Raw genomic sequence first — 20,529 nt, 5'->3', positions numbered from 1 at the left:
TTAAATAACTAGCCCAAGATCATGCAGGTAGTGAGCTTCAGAAGTGGGATTTGAACCCAGGTTCTCTAATTTCAGAGCCAGTGATTCTTCCACTGTACTATGCAATGTTATCAACATTTTACTTGTCTCTTCAATCTTTATGCCATCTGCAAATTTGACAAGCATGGCTTCATTCAAATCATTGGTTAAAGATATTGAACAACACAGAGCCAAGGAAATGTCCCTGGGACCAACTGCTACAGATCTCCCACAAAGTGAACCATTAGGCACCACTCCTTCAATCCAGTCATTTAACCTGCACTGAATCCACATGATTATGCAATTATAGGGGGGTTTTCTGTCTGTCTGTCTCTTTCTTCCCTTCCCTCCACTAATGATGATGAATGTTTCCCTACCTTACACCACCAAGAGGTAACGGGAAACAGTGACTAGTGATTTTTATAATTTCCACTTATCTTCATTTTAAAATTTCCATGTATCTTGAGAGATGATTGGGGCAAAACCGAGATGGTCTTTCAAGTTGGTAATGTTATAGGAAATTCTTGTAGCAGACAGGAAATATGTATCACCTGGGAGGTGGAGGAAAGATGAGATCAACTGCAGAGATACTTTGAGAGAAGATACAGGTAAAGTGGACTCCTGAGGACTGGGTGAATGTGTAAAACCACAACCCTTGCACTACAATGTGGCCATAGCAGGCATATGACTTCTGAAATATTTTCTTCTGGTATACTGAGGCAGACCTGTGGCAAAAGAAAGGCTTTCCCCTTGGAAATGGCTTAACAGGTATAGGGAACCTGTGGCCTTGAGGTCACATGTGGCCTTCTAGGTTCTTGGGTGCAGCCTTTTGACTGAGCCCAAGTTTTACAGAAAAAAATCCTTTTATTAAGGGGATTTATTCTGTGAAGTTTGGATTCAGTCAAAGGGCAATGCATTAAAGTACCCGTTTTCCCACAGCCCATTCAGCATTTGTCATTTCTCTTTTTTTGGTCAGTTTTGTCAATTTGTGAGGTTGTACCTCTGAGTTATTTTAATTTTATTTCTCTAATTAATAGTGACAGAGCATTTTTTTCACTTAGTCATTGAAAGCTTGGATTTCTTCCTTTGAAGTTGTTCATATCTTTTGACTGTTTAACTTATTCTTATAATTTTGATTCTATTCCCTATGTATTTTAGAAATGAGACTTTTATCAGAGAAATTTTTTTCTAAAATTTTTTTAACAGTTTCCTACTTCTTGTTTTAGTTTTGTTGGTTTTTCTTGGTTTTGTTACTGTAAAAATGTAAAACTTTTCTATTTTATATAATCAGAATTGCCCATCTCACCTCCTGTGAATCTCTCCAGTTCATGAGGTCTTCTCCATCTATAGATCTGACAGGCAACTTCTTCCATGATCCACTAATTTGCTTATGACGTCACCTTTTATGTCTAAATCATGAACCCACTTGAAGTTTATGCAGGGCATGATATTGATCTATACCTAGTGTCTGCCAGACCACTTTCTACTTTTCCCAACAGTTTTTGTTGAATAGGGAATTCTTGCCCCAGTAGCTGGGATCTTTAAGTTGAGTAAACACTATGCTGCTGTGCTTTGCTTGTTTCTGTCTCTTGTATGCCTAATATCTTTTCACTGATTAATCTCTATGTCTTAGCCAATACCAAATTGTTTTGATGATTACAGCTTTATAATTTAGTTTGAGATCTGGTATTATTAGGCCCCTTTCTTCTCGTTTTTATTGATTCTCTTGATATGCTTGCTCTTTTCTTCCTTCATATGAATTTTATTATTTTTATAATTCTATAAAGTAATCCCTTGATAGTTTTTTGGGTGGGACTATGGCACTGAATAAATGAATTTATTTAGGTAGTATTGCCATTTTTATTATATTGGTTCAACCTAGCCATGAGCAACTTTTTCTGTATTTCTAATGTTTATTTTGTTAAAATCTAGAAAATATTACTTTAATGAAATATAACATGTAGAATACAACAAAATAACTATACTATAGCAGACAATAGAATAGTTTTGTTAAGAACTATCTTTAGGTTCTTGTTCCATTTTTGCAAAATAATCCATTTGGGAGTAGTAAAAATTGATTGCAGATCAAGACTAAAATTTTAATGGCAAAAGTACTTGCAGTTTTCTTTCTAGGAGCGGAAATACCAAAAAATTATGTCATAAGATTTGAATAGTTGACATTAAATTGTTCTGGAAATGTTGTCATTTTGCAAATCATTTCCATATTACAGAAATAAAAATATTTTCTCTTTGCTCATCTCACAGGAGAGAAAATGGTTTGGTGATGATGGCAGGATCCTAGCACTCCCCAATCCAATTAAACAATTTTCTACAAGACCGCCAATATTCTCACCAGAAGAAGGCATAGAAGCAGGACTCGAAATATTATATAAAAAGGTAATTAACAGTTTCACATTTTAAAGATATACTAGTCTCAAAATTCCTTTCCACTAAATATTCAATATTGGGTTATTTACTAAGCTTTTATCATGTCTTAAGGCACAATGCATTACACTCATAGACATGTAAATACTCTAACAGCAAAAATATTAGGGAAGAAAATGGAAAAGATATAATTAATGAATGAGCATTTATCACACATTTTGCTAAGAAATATATACATATATTTTCATGGTTATAATCATTGTGAGTTTACAGTCTTGTGTTCTTGTTTGTTTTATTTTACTTTATTTCATATGAACATTTTTATGTATTTGTATATGCCACATACTTTTCATTTTTAATAGCTCTATTGTTTTAAATATGGTTTAATGGAAAGAAACACTGGACAGTTAACCAGGAGACTTAAGTTCTAGCCACAAGTTCTTTCAGTTACTGTGTGTTCTTTAAAAATTGCTTAATTGGTATAGACCTCAATTTTTTCATCTCTAAGAAAAGAGGGCTAAAGTAGAGGAATTCTGACATTCTAAATCTATTCAGAGATGTATGCAGTGATGTATGATTTATGGAGTCAACTACTTTCTCTAGTCATGAAGTAGAAATAGCAGCAAATAGAAACAGAGCCTCTATACTCCTAGCCCCTCAGTAAACTGATCAAGAAAATGTATATCATAATTTAATAACAGTCCTTAATGAGATAATAATGTTTCCTATATATGAAGTGCTTAAGATATAGAAAGAATTTTCATATCCATTATTTCCTTTGATTCTCACAGAGACCCTCTAAGGTAGATAGGGCAGGAGTAATGGCCACCATTTTGCAGTTGAGAAAACTAACTCTCAGAGATGGGTAGTGACTTGCCTAAAAGTTCCCACAGTAAGTAGTGGATTCAAGATTTGAACTGGGGTCTTTTGACTACCAGGCCAGTGTTCTTTCCACAATAACATGTGGCCTACTCTAGACTGATACTAACCAGTGGAGTTCCATACTATACTAAAGATCACTTTTCAGAGTTTGGAAGAATTTGCTCTTCAAGTATTTGAATTCAGAACCATAACTAAACAAGTGGATAATACTGAATTTCAAGTGAGTAGCTTCTGTATAAAAGTAACAATTCAAGGTGTCAGGGCAGCTAGGTGGCACAATGAATATATTACTGGGCCTGGGGTCAAGAAGACTCATCTTCCCGAGTTCATATTTGGCCTGATACTTACTAGCTGTGTGACCCTGGACAATTCACTTAACACTGTTTGTCTCAGCTTCATCATCTGTAAAATGAGCTGGTGAAGCAAATGGCAAAACCACTCCAGCATCTTTGCCAAGGAAACCTCAAACGGGATCATAAAGAGTAGGACATGACTGAAAACAATTGAACATGAAAGGTGTCCCAAAAGGCTAAGTGTAGTTTTAAGCTTTACGAACTTCAGAAGCATATGTGCTACAAATCTTCAGGAAAGATAATTTTAAAGGTTAATTATGTAAAATTTTAAAATATTGATATTTTTCTTATTTAGCCCCCAACTTATATGATTACACATTGCTCTAGTTGATTCTCTAACTTTGTAAAAACTTTCATCTGCTTCTGCTCAGTGATAGAAAGCATTATATTTGTAATTCTAGTCTTAAAATCTTCCAGAGATGAAGCTGCCTACAGACAGAAAAAGAACTGCTATTGATTGAATAAAGACTGAAGCGTGCTATTTTTCACTTTCTTTTATTCTTTTTTTTCTTTTATTCAAGTCTTGTGCAAAATGACTAATAAGGAAATATTTTTACAAAATTTTACATGTCTAACCAATATCTGATTGCTTACTGCCTCAAGGAGGGAGAGAGGGAGGGATAGAATTTGGAACTCAAAACTTTAAATAAAATTTTTTTTAATCTCCCAAAGAACAAGGTTCTGATACATACACAACAAGAAAAAGTCTAGTGGAGATAGATCAGGTAACCCAAGTGGACTGTTAGGGAAGAACAAGTCAGTAGACCTCAACTGACTCACAGAATGAGGAACTGTAACACATGGAATACAGGACAGAATGTCCCATCTTGTTCAAGTTAAAATAAATGTATTATTCAAAAATCACAAAATGTGTGCAAAAATATAAATAATTAAACTTTCAAATGATATTTTTATAAATTTGTAGCATTTCTACTTCTGGAGTTATTAAAGCTTAAAACTACACCTGGGTCACTCTTTATGTGTAGTGAAATGAATGGTTTGAGGAAGGGCTTGTAGACTCCACATAGGTTCACCAAATTATATTTTCAGTCTTCTTCATAGCTCAGTTTCTTCATTACAAAGAAGTCTAACTTCTCCTCAGTCAGTAATCTAAAGCATTGTAAACCATTCACAGAAATGCTATTTTTTTTTTAATCTGTATGTTCTCAACCCTTTTCTAACATATCCTCTCCCTCATGGCTCTGTTATTTCTAGGAAGCTCCTCTTACTTTTAATGACTTCCTCCAGAGTCAGTAGTCAATCATTATTTGGTGCCCCTGTTTCCATTTTTTATTTGTATCATTAGGCTATTCTCACAGATCTGCAATTAAGAAAGCAGTGAATTTTTTAAATAATGCCTTCCTCCCTCTATTCCTTTTCTCAGTTCTTTCTTCCCTTAACCCTGAGTATAGACAGTATATTCTCCCCTGAAATCTGGCCAAATACTCCTCATATTTTAAAGCTACTTAGCAGAATGAAGGGAAGACTAAACTTGGAATCCCAGTTCTGCCTTTAGCTACTTGGGTGACCTTGGACAAGTCATTTAAATTCTTGGTGCCTCCATTTTCTTCCCTGTAAAATGAGAGGATTGAAGTAGATGGTTTCTAAGATCTCATCCAGCTCTAGATAAATGATTCTTTGATCTTATGATTCATATACCCTTAAGTGGCTAGAAATTAAACCTGTTTTCTCAGGCTATCAAATGAGATGTCTTGGACCTATAAAAAAGACTGAAGAAAACTAACATTTTGGCAACCATTTCAGGAATCTGTTTGACCAGATGAGAAACCCTAATCTATTCATCTCACATATGATCAGTAAAATTCATTGTGCATTTGACACATACTATAAGACCTTGATTCCTTCCTTTCTTTACTATCAAATTGACCTACAGTATTCACTCAAGAATATGGTTTCGCAATTGTCCCAGCTCTATTAATTTTTCTGTTACTTATTTGAGAAAGAAAATGGAAAAATACTAATGAAATCTCTGTTACTAAATCAGAAAGCTTTAACAAATGCATTGAAGATAAAGAACTGTAAGAAATGTTTTATATTGGAGAAGGGATTAAGTTCAGTTTAGGGAAAATGCAAATTAATATATCTTGGGAAAAACAACCAAAAAATCTAAGAAAGAAAATAATGTTGAGACTTTGAGAATAATACTAAGCAGTGAATATAAAATATAGCTCACTACAACTGGTGTTACAATTGTCTAAAAATACTCCAAAGAGCTCTGCTTTCAGCATCCCAATCTGGATTTGTATTCCCAATATCTAGATCAATTTCAAGCATGTGCAGGTTTTCAACTTTCTGATAAACCCATTGAGAACTCTGAATTCCCAACTTCTTAACATTTTTCACTTTTATTTGCTTATTTCTTCTGTTAAGGATTTTGTAATTTCCCAGTGCTTTTATTTTAAACATGTTAGGAAGTATTGTCTTTCCCCTACAGTAAATATATTGACAAGTATCTGAGGCACTTTATGTACCTACTAGTTTCCTCATGGAACAATTCTGGGACTAGGTTGCTTTTTTCTTTTTTTCATTTTTGCATTGAAGACTGAATAATCGTTTTATTTTAGCACCAAAACAATATATTTCCCAGATAACATTTCATCCAAGAAGAAATTCTCTCTGTCCCAATCCAATCCTTTTTTTTAATGATAGTTTAGGATTAGATGACCTAAACTCCAGGCTGAGATCACAGCAAATTATTAAGATATGAGGTCATGTAGATTTGGGTACAATGAGGTAAGATATGAGTATCCTAGGTAACCAAATGGAAAAAGAATAAATAAAACAGTGATTCTGAAAGTTACTTTAACTCATACCTGGAGTACTACAGAATAGGCCTTGAGAAAACCAACCAAAAATGTTCCTATAAAATTTGTAAGCCAGCTAGTTTTAAAAAAAAAAAGTCATCAAACAGGGAAAGTGGAAAGTGGAATTCTTTTAGTCCAAGTAAGGAATTGATCAGAGAGGAATGTTTCTGTTTAGTCTAAGTTTTGAGGTTTATCTGGAGATAGTCCTATAAGAAGTTTAAAAATGTAACATGTGGCCACATACATTTTTGCAGAGAACAAAATAAATCTGGCAGCTGTATCTTACAACTGGATGTGATTTAATACTTTGAATCCAAATTTAAGAGAGGATACAATGGAAGATACCTTAACAGAAATATGAAAGTTGTCCCAGTCTATGTCTATATGATATCCGTAACAAATATTAAAAAGTAAGTGATCCCTGGACTGCCATGAGTGTTTCCTAAAATGTGGATGAAATGCAGTCTTTCTTGTGGTGTCTTTTCCTCAATGTAAATCTACATGGGTATTAAATTTGTTATACCAATGGATGCCAAGGTCCACTTTAATTATTCAATCTCAACTGACATCCTCGGTAAAGTTTGAGGTAAGAGGAGGAGGGAATGGTTCCAGAATCCAGTTAGAGTCTAGGATGATATGGGATTACTTGCACACACATACAACATATTCACCATAGTTTTATAAACCATCGTTCAAAGAGAATGTTATATAATTATGAATTTATATCCTTTGTATCTATTTCCACTCATTAATTCCATTGTTCATATTCTAAAAATGCACCAATTGGTATTATTCTTGCTATTTGGGGCACATAACATTAATGGCAATAACTCTACAATCACTTGGAAAGAAAAGATAAAACAACTCTGAAGTGAGATCAGTTTGGAAGAATGGGAAGGTAAGGTCAGTGGAAAATGAGCTGGATTTAGAGTTGTGGGTTTTATCCTAACTTTCACATCAGGTCAACAAGCCACTTACTATTTCACATGACTTTGGATTAGTAACTTTGCATCTCTGGACCTCTGTTTTCTCATCTGTAAATGGAGTTGGACTAGATGACTTTATGACTTTTCCAGTCCCTCCTGGCTCTAAATCTATGACTTTTTGAACAAAAATTGTATTCAGAACCTTAAGTTCAATTCACAGCAGAAAATTTTCTGAAGTATCTGAAGTTTTTTCTTCTTAGAAACAATACTCATTTGTATATTTTTCCTCTTATTTATGTTGAATGTATTCTCTAGCCCACGTTCTTATACTATGTAGTTTCTGTGTGTGTCTTAGCAGGTAGACTCTCAAGTATTTTATATTTTTTTTTTAGTTATTTAAAATGGAATTTCTCTATCTCTTCTTTTTTTTTTGCCTTTTGGAGGGTAATTGGGGTTAAGTAACTTGCCCAAGGTTACACAGCTAGTTTTTGTATGTGAGTGTTAAGTGTCTGAGGCCGGAACTGAACTCGGGTCCTCCTGACTCCGGGGCTGGCGCTTTACTCACTGCGCCACCTAGCCTCCCCTTTTCTATCTCTTCTTAATGAATTTCATTGATAATAGTGAGAAATACTAACAGTTTATATGAGTTTATTTTATATTCTGAAACTTCCCTGATATTAATTATTTTGACTAGTCTTTTAGTCCAGTATCTAGGATATTTAAGTAAATGATTGTATTATTTGCAAAAAAAAAAAAAAAAGCAATAATTTATTTCTTCTCTGTCTATCCTTGCTTGTTTCCTCAATTCATCTTACTGCTACAAATAGTATTTCTAGCACTGTACTGAATAATAATAACGACCATGGATATCTTCACTTTACCTCTGATCTTATTGGAAAGGCTTCCAGTTTATCCCCATTATGGATAATATTGGCTCTTGGTTTTAGATAGATAGATTGTTACAATGCTGCTTTTCAGTTGTTTAGCTGTATCCTCTACATGGCTCTATGGATTTTTTTCACGAGGTTTTCTTGGCAAAGATACTGTGGGTCCCATTTTACATACAACTAGTAAGTGTCTGAGACCATATTTGTACTGATTATGATTCCAGGTCCAGTGCTCTCTGTACTGTACCACTTAATTGCCCCTTTAGATGGATGCCATGTATCATTAAAAGGAAAGATTGATTTATCCTGAGTTTTCTAGTGTTTTTAACAGGAATGGTTCTTATATCTTATCAAAAGTTATTTCCACATCTATTTCCTCATAACCACATGATTTGTTGTTATTCTTGTTATTAATATGGATAATTATTGCAGCTGAGTTGTTTCAGTCGTGTCCAACTCTTCATGACCCCATTTGGGGTTTTCTTGGCAAAGATACTGGAGTAGTTTGTCATTTCCTTCTCCAGCACATTTTACAAAGGAGGAAACTGAAGCAAACTGGGTTAAATGACTTGCCCAGGATCACACAGCTAGTCTCCGAAGCCATATTTGGACTCAAATTCTCCTGACTCCATGCCTGGCACTCTCATCTATTGCACCACCTCCTAATTTTGAACCAGTTGGAGATTTCTGTTTGCCTCTAGAGAGAGTTGTGTTCTGTCTAGGTTATGGGATGCTTCAACTAAATAACATACTTTCTTTAGTCATGAGGAATGCCCCTGAATGCACAAATCAGTTTTAGAACTGCATCTCCATATCCCTGGTTATTTTTAAGACAGTATAGGGTTGCAGCCATAAGTAAGAACTGTAAACATTCCACATTGGTACATCCATTTGTTAATTAAATATATTATTGCCCACAGTTATATCTACTGATATCTAAGGGAAATTGAGTATTGATGTCATATAGACATTACCAATGAGAGAACATTTTGCTTTTCCAACTTATTAACCAAAAAAGCTCATTTAGAGGAGGAAAATTACACATTTTCTGTGGCTGTCACACAAAGTGGAACATGACCAGTAGAGAAGGACTCAGATGTATCTAAATCTGGGGTTCTTAACCTGTGATCCATAGATACCCAGGCATCTGTGAACTTGTACAAGAAGAAAGTTAGATCTTTATTTTCACTTTTAACTTAAATTTAGCATTTCCTTAAATTATTTAAAAGCATTATTCTAAAAAGTACCCTGTAGACCTCACCAGTCTACCCAGGGGCTCCGTGACACAGAAAAGTTAAGATCACCTCATCTAAATAGTAGGAAATAGACTGACTTTATAAGTGAGTTTATAATTCAAATTCACAAGTTCTGAATTTCTAAACAGAAGTTGCCCTGATGCTGAGAAAGTTTATTCAAATTGACTAGGAACAGAAAAGGAAAATAAAAGAACAGAGTATTAAAGGTGGATTGATTTTGTGTAAGGCTAATGGGATATAAGATCTATCCCATCCATTAAGAGGCCTATGTGCCCAGTTGTGATACATCCTGAATCACATAGAGTCCATTGGGGGAGGAACTTGCTTAAAGAGAAGCTTCCTTAGGGGAGGCTTACTTATAGGAAGGCTTTCACATCTTTTGGTACTAACCTAATTAGGCACTCAATAAAGAGGGTTGTGATGTCTTCTGGTTCTGAGAAGGGTATATATTCTCTGAGTTGGTATTTTACTTTGGGGATTCACTTATAAGAAGGACTACTTGATTTCTTGGTCAAGACTCTGAATAGCTGTATGTTCAGAGGCAGAACTTACTACAAAAAATATTTTTTTATCTGTCTGGTTTATATATCACCTTTAGAGTATATCTGAGACACCATGATATAGTGCATAGAGTTCAAATCCCACTCTGATGCTTACTGTCTGTGTGATCTTGGGCAAGTCATGTAACATCCTTTGGGTCTTAGGCTGTCTTATATCCATAATGAACAGGTTAGATTAGATGTCCTCACAGGTTCTTTCCAATTTCAGATCTATGATCCTTCATCATTCCTTATGACCTAGGACCCCATACAAGAAATCAGTTCATTTGAAGACAAAGGAAATCAGATTTAAATATTAGTAATGTTTACCTTGTTGTTGTTCATTTATTCCAGTCATGTCTGAGTATTCATGACCCCATTTGGGGTTTTCTTGGAAACTGAAGTGATTTGCCATTTCCTTCTCCAGCTCATTTTACTGATGAAGAAACTGAAGCAAACAGGGTTAAATGACTTGCCCAGTGATCAAAGCGAGATTTGAACTCAGGAAGAGGAGTATTCCTGATTCTAGGCCTGGCGCTCTATCTCCTACACCAACTAGCTACTTTTCCTTGTGGTCATTCATGTCTCTTTTCTTCATTGACCTCTTTCCTCTTTAATTTCTTGGTTTAACCTACTTTGCTTTACAAATTGTGTAGCCTGTCCCCACTGTCCTCTCCTTACCTTGGTCATTTTCATGATGCTATTGTTAGTTAATATTTAACATCTCTTTTGATGTCCCCCATAACATAAAAGCCCTTTCTCCAGCAGAGTTATTTTTTGATGCCTCATGATTGCTCAAAAGGATCTGAATGCTTCATATGTAAAGACAGAGAGAGAGATGAAATATATGCATCAAGACTTAAAAAGATCCATGTACAAGTACAAATAATTCCCTCACTGACATAGATTATACCACACACCTCCAATATTAGTGATATTGACGAATGTCTAAAATAATTTTCCTGATTGCAAATTTTCTGGGCAAAGGCCTTTCTGAGATTAGCTAAACTAGCCCTTGGAGGATAGATACAAAGTTCATCACTGAATCAGTACTCAAGGCCTTTCCAGAAAGCTTCAAGGTCTGCCAGAGGCTACTGTTGTATCCCTCAAAGAATTCAGGCTCATTGCCATGCCACAACAAAGGACTGAAATTGTACAATTCTGAAGGATTAATTAAATAACTACAGATATGATTGATTGTGAATATAGGTAGATATTAATTATATAAACCTAATGTATAAATATATTTAATATAAATACCTGATATCATCATTATGGATATATATGTATATAAATAAAATGAGAGGTATTAGAGCACAATGGAGAAAGACAAACCAGCCTCAGAATCTGGAAGACTTGGCTTCAGTTTCTATCTGTGATACATATTAACTGTACAACCCTGGTTAAGTCACTAGCCTCTTACTGTTCCTACTAGTTGTCAAAGACTCTAAATCCAAGAGTAACTATTGATCAGTGCTGGATGAAAAAGTCCCCCACACCACTGAAATCACAACAGCAGTCAAAAAATATGTAAAATATGTACATATATGTATATCATATGCATAAATATGTAAATATACATACATTCTGTTTACAGGTAAAACAAAAGATGTATTATTATGAATTTTCTTGGCATAATAAAATTTTATTCCTCCACTAGTTAACTGGAAAAATATGGAAGATAGAGAAGGAAAAGGGGATTGGCACATGATGATAACAATAATCATAGCCCTCATTTATATGGTACTTTAATTTTTGCAAAGCATTTTATACAGATTACATCATTCGATCCTCCAAATAACACTGTAAGGTAGGTACTATTATTATCTCCATTTTACAGATGAGGAAACTGAGGCTGAGCTAGTAAGTTTCTGAAGCAAGATTTGAATTCAGGTCTTCCTAAATCCAAGACCAGGGCAGCTAGGTGGCACAGTGAATAGAGCACTGGCCCTGGAGTCAGGAGGACCTGAGTTCAAATCCAGCCTCAGGCACTTAACACTTACTAGCCATATGACCTTGGGCAAGTCAACCCCAACTGCCCTGCCTTTCCCTGCAAAAAAAAAAAAAAATTTAAATCCAAGACCAACACACTATCCTATATGCTACCTAGCTGCCTTACAAATTAAAGCTGTATATTGGTAAAGTCATGCATCAAAGACTATTCACACTGTCAGATTGTTCCCTGGACCTAAGAGATACCTAACACCTAACAACTTGCTTAGACAACCCAAGCATTTTTCAATGTGCATGTCTACATTATATTGTACGAAAGTAAACTGAATATTTATTTATCAGTAGTATAGTATAGACACAAACATAGAATAATTTTTTGGGAAGGTCTTTAACTCTTCTCTCTCTCTCTCTCTCTCTCTCTCTCTCTCTCTCTCTCTCTCTCTTTCTCTCTCTGTCTCTGTCTCTGTCTCTCTCAGGCAGTCAACTCTGTACCCAATAACCAGTACATTGTTGGTTCTGGAGACTCTCTGGGTCAGTTTCAACTGGACATCGACATTTCAGGATTAATATTTACTCATCATCCCTGTTTTAGCCGTGAGCATGTTTTAGCGTCCAAATTGGCTCAGTTATATGATCAACATCTAGCAAGACGTCAGAGAAACCAGACAAAATTTCTTACAGATAAGGTATTTATGATTGGTTCTCTTTTATTAGGCTGGATTATTTTAGTGAGTTAAGATGGAAAAAATTCTAACAGTAAAATATTTCTTTATAGATTACCCATCTTTCTGGGATACTTTACATGGGATACTTCCCGTATTCAAAATGTTACATTCTTTCAGCCTTGTGATTCTCTGATTTACAAATATTTTGTTGTTACTACTGTATCATTGATATTTCTAAGTCACGCACAAAAAATACTCTACTCTCCTTGCCCTGGTTGTACACACATTAAAATGTCAAAGGTACTAGATAGAGTATCATGTATCAGAACAAGGGGGGAACACAAATTAGGAAAATAGACATACTTCTCCCTCTTATGATCTTAGTAAAGTCCTGCTTAAAGATTTAGGAATAGATAAGATGACCTGATAAAGCATACCAAGTTAACAAATGTGACTCATGTTTTCTCCAAGGCTGTCCCAATTTGAGATTAATTTGTCAATGTTGCATTATTCAGTTCTGTTTTCTCATGGGATAAAGCAGTCAACCTGCTTTTGTTGGTAATACTGTTTTCTCAAAAAATGTTCATAACTCAGAATTGGCATTATTTGTTGTTAGCTCAATGCTCTGAGGAATGCTGTACACACTCACCCTGATTTCACCAAAACTCATGGGCCTGGCCACACAGCTCAGGAAAGCATGAAAAAGTATAAATTTGATATCCGGTGAGTAAAATGTTAATTTGTGGTCAGTGGGGTTTTTTGTATGGGATTTCCAGACCCTTCCTATAAATGCAAAAAATTTTCTCAGCTAATAGAAATAATGAGTCCTGGAGCTAGCCTCCAATTCAAGAAGACCCAGTTCCATGGACCAGCTACAACACATAATGGGTGAATCACTTAACCTCTCAATCACTTAACCTGTCATACCTGCCAAATGAAATCATAGATCCAGTCCCCCAGCTCTGTTTTATCATGGTGTCTGTCAATTTGTATTTCATTAGACACAGTTGCCAATTGGCCCTATGCAAAAACATGGCACATAAAACTTAAAAATCACCTTTTATATTTTGTGATAAAGCATGTCCAACCACATAGTTATTTGCACATGTCTAGGTGGGAAATTGTTCCAAGCTTTCAACTCAGGGAAACTTTTTTTTCTGCCTGCAGCAACCAAATTCCCTTTGCCTTCCACCAAGCCTCCCAGTGGAGTCTTTGAAAGTTTGGTGAGATTAGGTAACCACTGCTTACACCTCTGTAAGCCCTCTTCATTTTAATTATGACATACAAGGTCATAAATGCACAGTTGGTCTTCATATTGGCATGGATGAGAAAAAGTAGGAGAAGCATGTCAAGGATCTGCAAGCCCTTTTGTAACTTACTAGATGATGTCAGAGTTGTTGTGGCTAAACATTAATCAGTCTCCAGTCAACTCTGTGATGAGATTGCCTGAATTGAGAAAGGATGGTCCTCAATAACAAACATACATTTTATCAACAAACCCATACTTAAAATTGTAGTAGGTGGTGGTAATAGTAATGACAGTAGTATTAAACTAGAATTTATATGATGCTTAAAGATTTGCAAAGCATTTTATATGCTACCTTATTTGATCTTCAAAACAACCTGGGGAAGTTGGCACTATTATTACCCCCATTTTGTAGATAAGGAACTGAAGGTTAAAGAGGTTAAGTGACTTGCCTAGGGTCACACAGCTAAAAAGTGTCTGAGGCAGGAATGGAACTCAGGTCTTGCCGACTCCAAGTTCAATGCTCTCACTTGGCAAGACCTGCCAGGGCTTAAACCATGCTGACACAGCTTTTGAGGGCCCAAGCTTACCTGCATACCACAAATAGGCATGGGAAAAGGATTTCAGTAGAGGAAAAGGGGGAAATATGTGTTACTATATCATTAATACCTTGCTTTATCAAGAGTTCACCCTTCATGCAAATGAGCTATTCAGAACTTAAGTGAGAACCAAAAAGGAAGCTTAAAAAACACCTTAAGAGTAACTAAAAAAAAACTTTACATTTCATTTAATTACTTGATTCACAGAAAAGCTTTTTGGACTCTTACTCAGAGCGTATTTATTCCTGCTTTAGATAAAATTCTTACACAACTTTAATTACCTGCTTTTTTAGCCTACAGACAAGTAGAAACAACAAAGAAGTACTGGGGATGTTGGATTCAGTCATACAGAGAGCAGTAAGAAGTGGCAGCTAGTAGCCTCATAGGAATGGAAGAGAATATAAGAAAACAAGAGTTCAAAAGAGTTGGAAAAAAGAGTTCAAAAAGCACAACAGTCTGGGGTCATTTAGTATAAAAGCAAACAATCCAACTATCTCAATAGCCATTGAAGTCCTCACTGCATAACAGGCCAGCACAACAAATGACATTCTGAATGGTGATACTGAGTCATCAAGGAAAGGTTAAGTTATATTTTGTATGCTCTGGTAAAAGAAGGCAGGGAAATGTGATGTCTATTTTAGGAGGATTTATACTCAAAATAGTTTAAATGAAAGAAATATTGACTCTTAAATTTATTAGGAAATTTCATTTTTGTGGATCAGCTTTTTCCCTTCTGATGCCAGACAAGTGAGATGTCTCTTTCTCTGGATATCCATTTAGGTCTTTGATTCATTTTAATTTTAAATAAACCTTGACAAGAATAGTGTAGGATAGCAGTCCAGTATAACTCCCAGGTCTTTATCACATGTAATCTATGCCTCTGTTGATTGTATCCAATATGGTCCATGCTGTGTAGTCAGTCTCCAAGTTCCCAAATGACCATTAGCCCACTTGTTAATTTCATCCCCAATGAGATGGTCTGCTTTTCAATTGTTAGATGTCTGAAATCAAAGGAGACTTTTCCTCTCCAATAATTCATGTCAATTTGTATACACTTGATTCAAAATATTAAGATATACTATAAGACTAATTTGTGATGATTATGTGCTCTGCAATTAAATGACTAAATTAAAATCCTTGTCCTTTATTAGAAATAGGACCTGGACTTGTGATTTCATTGCTGTAGGGAACTCTCAGGTATGAAAACTCCCTCCACCAAAGGATTGATAAGCAAAGATTCAAAAAGATGTCAAAGATATCAAAAAGATAAGCAAAGCATTCTTTGTATCTTAGAGTCTTAAAGAATTGCATAGACAATGAGAGTTATATGACTTACCCAGGTCACATAATTATTATGTACCAGAGACAAGACTTGAACCCAACACATCCTAGTTTAATCGATGGTTCTCTATCCACTGTACAGTGCTTCTCCTTTGTCTAATGGTATTTAGTGCAGTACAGTACTTTTTGCCTGTTTAGACCACCAGTTAAATGTTTCATTTGCTCAGAACTCTCCTTGAAATATTTGGGGGGGGGAGGGTTTCTGTGGCTGGAAGTTGATGAAAAAAGTAACACATTTTAAAGTTAATTTGGCAAGAGCAAATATTTTATATTGCATTAAGAAAAATATTACTACCTAATTATTGAGTGAAAATGGTCTATTGGGGTGCATCCTTGGTATATTATGCTATTAGAGGTTGCTAATTAATCCCCTGAAAAAGTGCATCATGCACATATTTATGGTAGGAAGGGTGATCTGGGCCTGTGATTTGACCAGTTTGGACAGCAACCTTGCATAGAAACTTCTTCACCAAAGCAACTGACTGCTTATTCACATAATTTCAAAGTATATTTATTATTTTAATGATGTACAGCTCTAAGGAGAATATTAAAGAATTATACAATATAGCAGAATTAACTATAGGTATTATGAACTGCTGGGAATAAAATAGAGCCCTCTTCAAATTTGGATTATTAACTAGTTATATTCATGCTTTGAAATTAATTAATTTAATTATCAAATGGAAGATCTGTTCATTTGTCTACTATTCTTATTAGTTTTTGAGCTTGGGGACTTACTTATGCCAGCATAATTTTTAATAATTGCATATGCTGTATATTTTGTAGGCAAACACGGAGACTACGTGATGCTGAAGAAGAAAAAGATCGAATATTGCTTAAGACCATCATAAAAGTCTGGAAAGAAATGAAATCCCTTCGAGACTTTCAGAAGTTTACCAACACACCCATAAAACTATTTTTGAGGAAGTATGTTCTGATCACACATATACTTCTTAACAGACCAGGAACTATTTTTATATATGCTTCAGAGAATGATCATTGATCGTTAAACCCTTTCAAAGTTAATAAGTGAGAGAAGTCTCTGGTTTTCTTTTCCCTTCCAGGCTGTATATTAGAGATGCTATAAGAATTCTTAGCTAGGTACGTGCTAAACTAGCTAACCTGTGAGGCTCCTTCCAGCTCTGAGATTTGTTTTTTTAATTTTTTGGTAGCATACTATTCCACTTAAGTAAATTATGTATCAGAAAATCCATAGGAAGAGTGAAAGATTGAGATATATAATAATAATATCTCACATTTATATGGGACATTAAAGTTCAGAGAATTTTCCTTACCTCCTACAAGATAGATACAGCAAGTATCATTAACTCTGCTTTATAGATGAGGAAATGGAGGATCAGAAAGATACAATAATGCCATATTGATGTTTTGTCTCAAAATACTCATTCCTTTGGTTTTTTTTCCTCAAATATACTTGCAAAAAAAAAGGTAAAATATACTATCCTCTACAACATTAGGAAGAAATATCATAGGATATTTTTCATGTTTTGCTTTCAAATAAAAACTCTATGCAAACCTCAGCACAGCATTAGCGCAGGATTTGAGGGGTTTTCCTTCTGAGTTTTGAATGAATGACAAGCTTTGGTGACTCCCATCTCATCCAAGCTATAAAGGCTGATAAGTTCTGGGTGGAACCTTCCCAGGAGAGGAAAAGGAACAAAGAGAACGAGCTTTGTTTTATCCCATTGAGGAGCTCTACCTAGTTAATTATCCCCAAATCTATGAGCTCCTGAGAGCAGAAAATATTATTTTCCCCTTTCTTTTTAATCCCTAGCACTTAGTACAGCGACCAGCACCCAGTAGGCTTAATAAATAGTTTAATAAATGCTAGTTGACCAAATGACAGATTTCTCTACAATTTTTCTGTTTTACTTATGTTTCCTCTGTCATCTTAGATACAGTATATTTCAGTAACGAGAAATATTCACAGCTATTGAAGAAATGCTTCTTAATACCAGTGTTCATTTCTCTCTTTTGTCTTCATAATTAAATAATATTTGTTTACTCTAATCCACCAAATCTGGTAGATTAGAGTGAATGTGTAAAGAATTCAGGTTGCATTTAGTGTATCTAAATAGTGATGTATTAAATCAAAATCTGAAACACTGAAGTAGTGAATGTATGTATTGAGACATCTAGTAATTGTTCAGTAGAGCTGAGTATCCTTATAAATCCACCAGGACTTAACAGTTCTAGGCACCTAATAAGTGTGCCCACTCTGAATAGAGGAGCACCCTGAATGGTGCAGCTAAACAGCTAGGTTTGCATTAAGGAAAACAAAGTAGGAGCTGGTCTGAGTCAGTCGGAACTTATGGCCCCTAAAATAATACAATTGGTGTGGTCTGATCTTATGATAGCACTAGATATTTTTCACAGTCGCAATGAAATATCACTTAGGTTGTACAGATAAATTCAAACACATAGTTTTCAAAAGTTTTGAAGTGATTTGCCATACTAATAAGAAACCCACATCATTATGTGCTCTGGTTTGAATTAATATGGGGGGGAGGCGAGGAGAAAGGAGAATTGAGAGTAAGTGGCTTTCTTGTCCAGGGTCACACAGCTACTAAGTCTCTGAGGTCAAATTTGAACTCAGGTCCCCCTGACTCTAGGGCCATTGCTGTATTCACTGCACCACCTAGTTTCCCCTCCAATTTTAAAGTACTAAATACACTGTACCCAATTTAAGTGATCTTTTGAGGGAAAATATAAATGTTATAAATTATTTTAAAGGGAAGAAGTCGACTGGAAAATAGATGAAAAGGTATTTGAAACAGAAATTCAAGCAGAAACAGATGAGTTATTAGAAGAGCACATGGAAGAATATGAAAAGATAATGGAAGAATATAACACCGCATACCAAAAATGGAAAACCTGGAAGAAAACACAGGTGTGTAGAGAGCTTTGGCAGTGTGGAATGTGAGAGTTTACGGTAAGCATAATGGTAAGCAGGCTTGGCCGCTGTGGGCCTTCTCTTGTCCCGAAATTAAACATTCAATTCTTAAGCATTTCAAGCGCTTAACAAACTGACACTTGGCTGTTTTTTAGTCTTATTACATTTTATTACCCAGAAACACTAGTCTTCACTCCATCTCCTGTCTCCATGACTTTGGCTTTCCTCCATGCTGAAAATGCTTTCCCTCATTTCTACCTCCCAGCTTCCCTGGCTTCCTTCAAGAATCAGTTTGGGGCAGCTAGGTGGCACAGTGAATAGAGCACTGGCCCTGGAGTCAGGAGGACCTGAGTTCAAATCCAGTCTCAGACACTTAACACAAAACTAGCCATGTGGCCTTAGGCAAGTCCCTTAAACCCAATCGCCCTACCTCCCCCCCATCCAAAAAGCAAAAAAAAGAAAGGATCACTTCAAATCCCACGTTCTGCAGGAAACTATTATTGGTCCTCTCCAGCCCCCTCTCCCACCCTCCAGCTGCAATCACCTTCTCTCTGATACTACCTTGCATTTCCATTGCATATATCTTGTATTAATATAGTTATCTGTGTTTCTCCTCCATTAAAATGTGAGTTCCTTGGAGGAAGGGAGCCTGTTGGTGCCCTTTTTTTGGTATTCCTAGTGATTAGCACAGTTCCTTGCATTTAGTAAATGCCTAATAAATGCTTGGGCTGCTAGGTGAAGCAGTGGACAGAGTAGTGGGGTTGGAGTTAGGAAGACCTGAGTTCAAATTCAGCCTCAGATACCTTCTAGCTGAGTGACCCTGGGCAAGTCACTTAATATCTATCTGCCTCAGTTTCCTCAACTGCAAACATGGAATAGTAATAGCACCTACTTCTCAGGTAAGCCTACTGGGTGCTGGTCACTGTACTAAGTGCTAGGGATTAAAAAGAAAGGGGAAAATAATATTTTCTGCTCTCAGGAGCTCATAGATTTGGGGACAATTAACTAGGTAGAGCTCCTCAATGGGATAAAACAAAGCTCGTTCTCTTTGTTCCTTTTCCTCTCCTGGGAAGGTACCACCCAGAACTTATCAGCCTTTATAGCTTGGATGAACCAGCCATGAAGATCAAATAAAATAATATCAGTAAAGTGCTTAGCCCAGTGCCAGTACATAGTAGACATTATATAGATGCTATTACCATTGTGGTTGATTGGCTGACTACTATGTGGAAGGTACCATCCTAGGCACTGAGAATGTGAAGAGAAAAATGACACAGGCCCTGCTCCCAAGCTCATGTTTATCCTCTTTTCTATGTTCCTATCCCTGACTTCTGACCACAAACCTCGCTAAGCCTGCTATCAGTTTAATTAAAATCATTAGAAGGCAAGTAGAGGGTAAGGTTTGTATACAGGACCCTTTCACCTCAGTTCCCCTCAGCCGTGTTTTAAAAATGATTAGCTCTTGATCTAGAAGGAGGGTGAAAATAAACATTGTTGTATATGGAGGTAGGCCCACGCACTGTTGGATACTACTGCTTCCAGAAATCTCTCCCTATGGTCTGTTCCCCTATTGATCTGTGGGGGCTTCTTGGCATCTGCTGCCAGGGATATAATGCTCTTGCAACTAAAGGGCTCCATGTTTCCATCAGTAGTGTTGCTTCGGTACCTGTTATTTTTTAATGAATGAGGGAGGGAATGAATGAATGAATGAATGAATGAATGAATGAATGAATGAATGAA

At 35.8% G+C, this 20,529-nt stretch overlaps 1 protein-coding gene across 1 annotated transcript in view; it reads left to right on the top strand.

Moving 5' to 3' along the window:
• The window catches only part of CC2D2A (coiled-coil and C2 domain containing 2A), a 342,921-nt gene that overhangs the window by 243,537 nt on the left and 78,855 nt on the right, over positions 1–20,529 (top strand). The window contains exons 13-17 of the mRNA XM_069074941.1: positions 2,243–2,415; positions 12,501–12,710; positions 13,306–13,412; positions 16,662–16,802; positions 18,630–18,786. Of these exons, the coding sequence (XP_068931042.1) occupies positions 2,243–2,415; positions 12,501–12,710; positions 13,306–13,412; positions 16,662–16,802; positions 18,630–18,786 (788 nt within the window). The remainder of the gene's footprint in view (positions 1–2,242; positions 2,416–12,500; positions 12,711–13,305; positions 13,413–16,661; positions 16,803–18,629; positions 18,787–20,529) is intronic.

Source organism: Petaurus breviceps, unplaced genomic scaffold (genome assembly GCF_028583685.1).
Source record: "Petaurus breviceps papuanus isolate PSGF00001 unplaced genomic scaffold, PetGlider_PUasm1.0 140, whole genome shotgun sequence".
Lineage (NCBI taxonomy): Eukaryota > Metazoa > Chordata > Mammalia > Diprotodontia > Petauridae > Petaurus > Petaurus breviceps.
The sequence above is the reverse complement of the archived record's forward strand: the minus strand, read 5'-3'. Positions and strand labels throughout refer to the sequence as shown.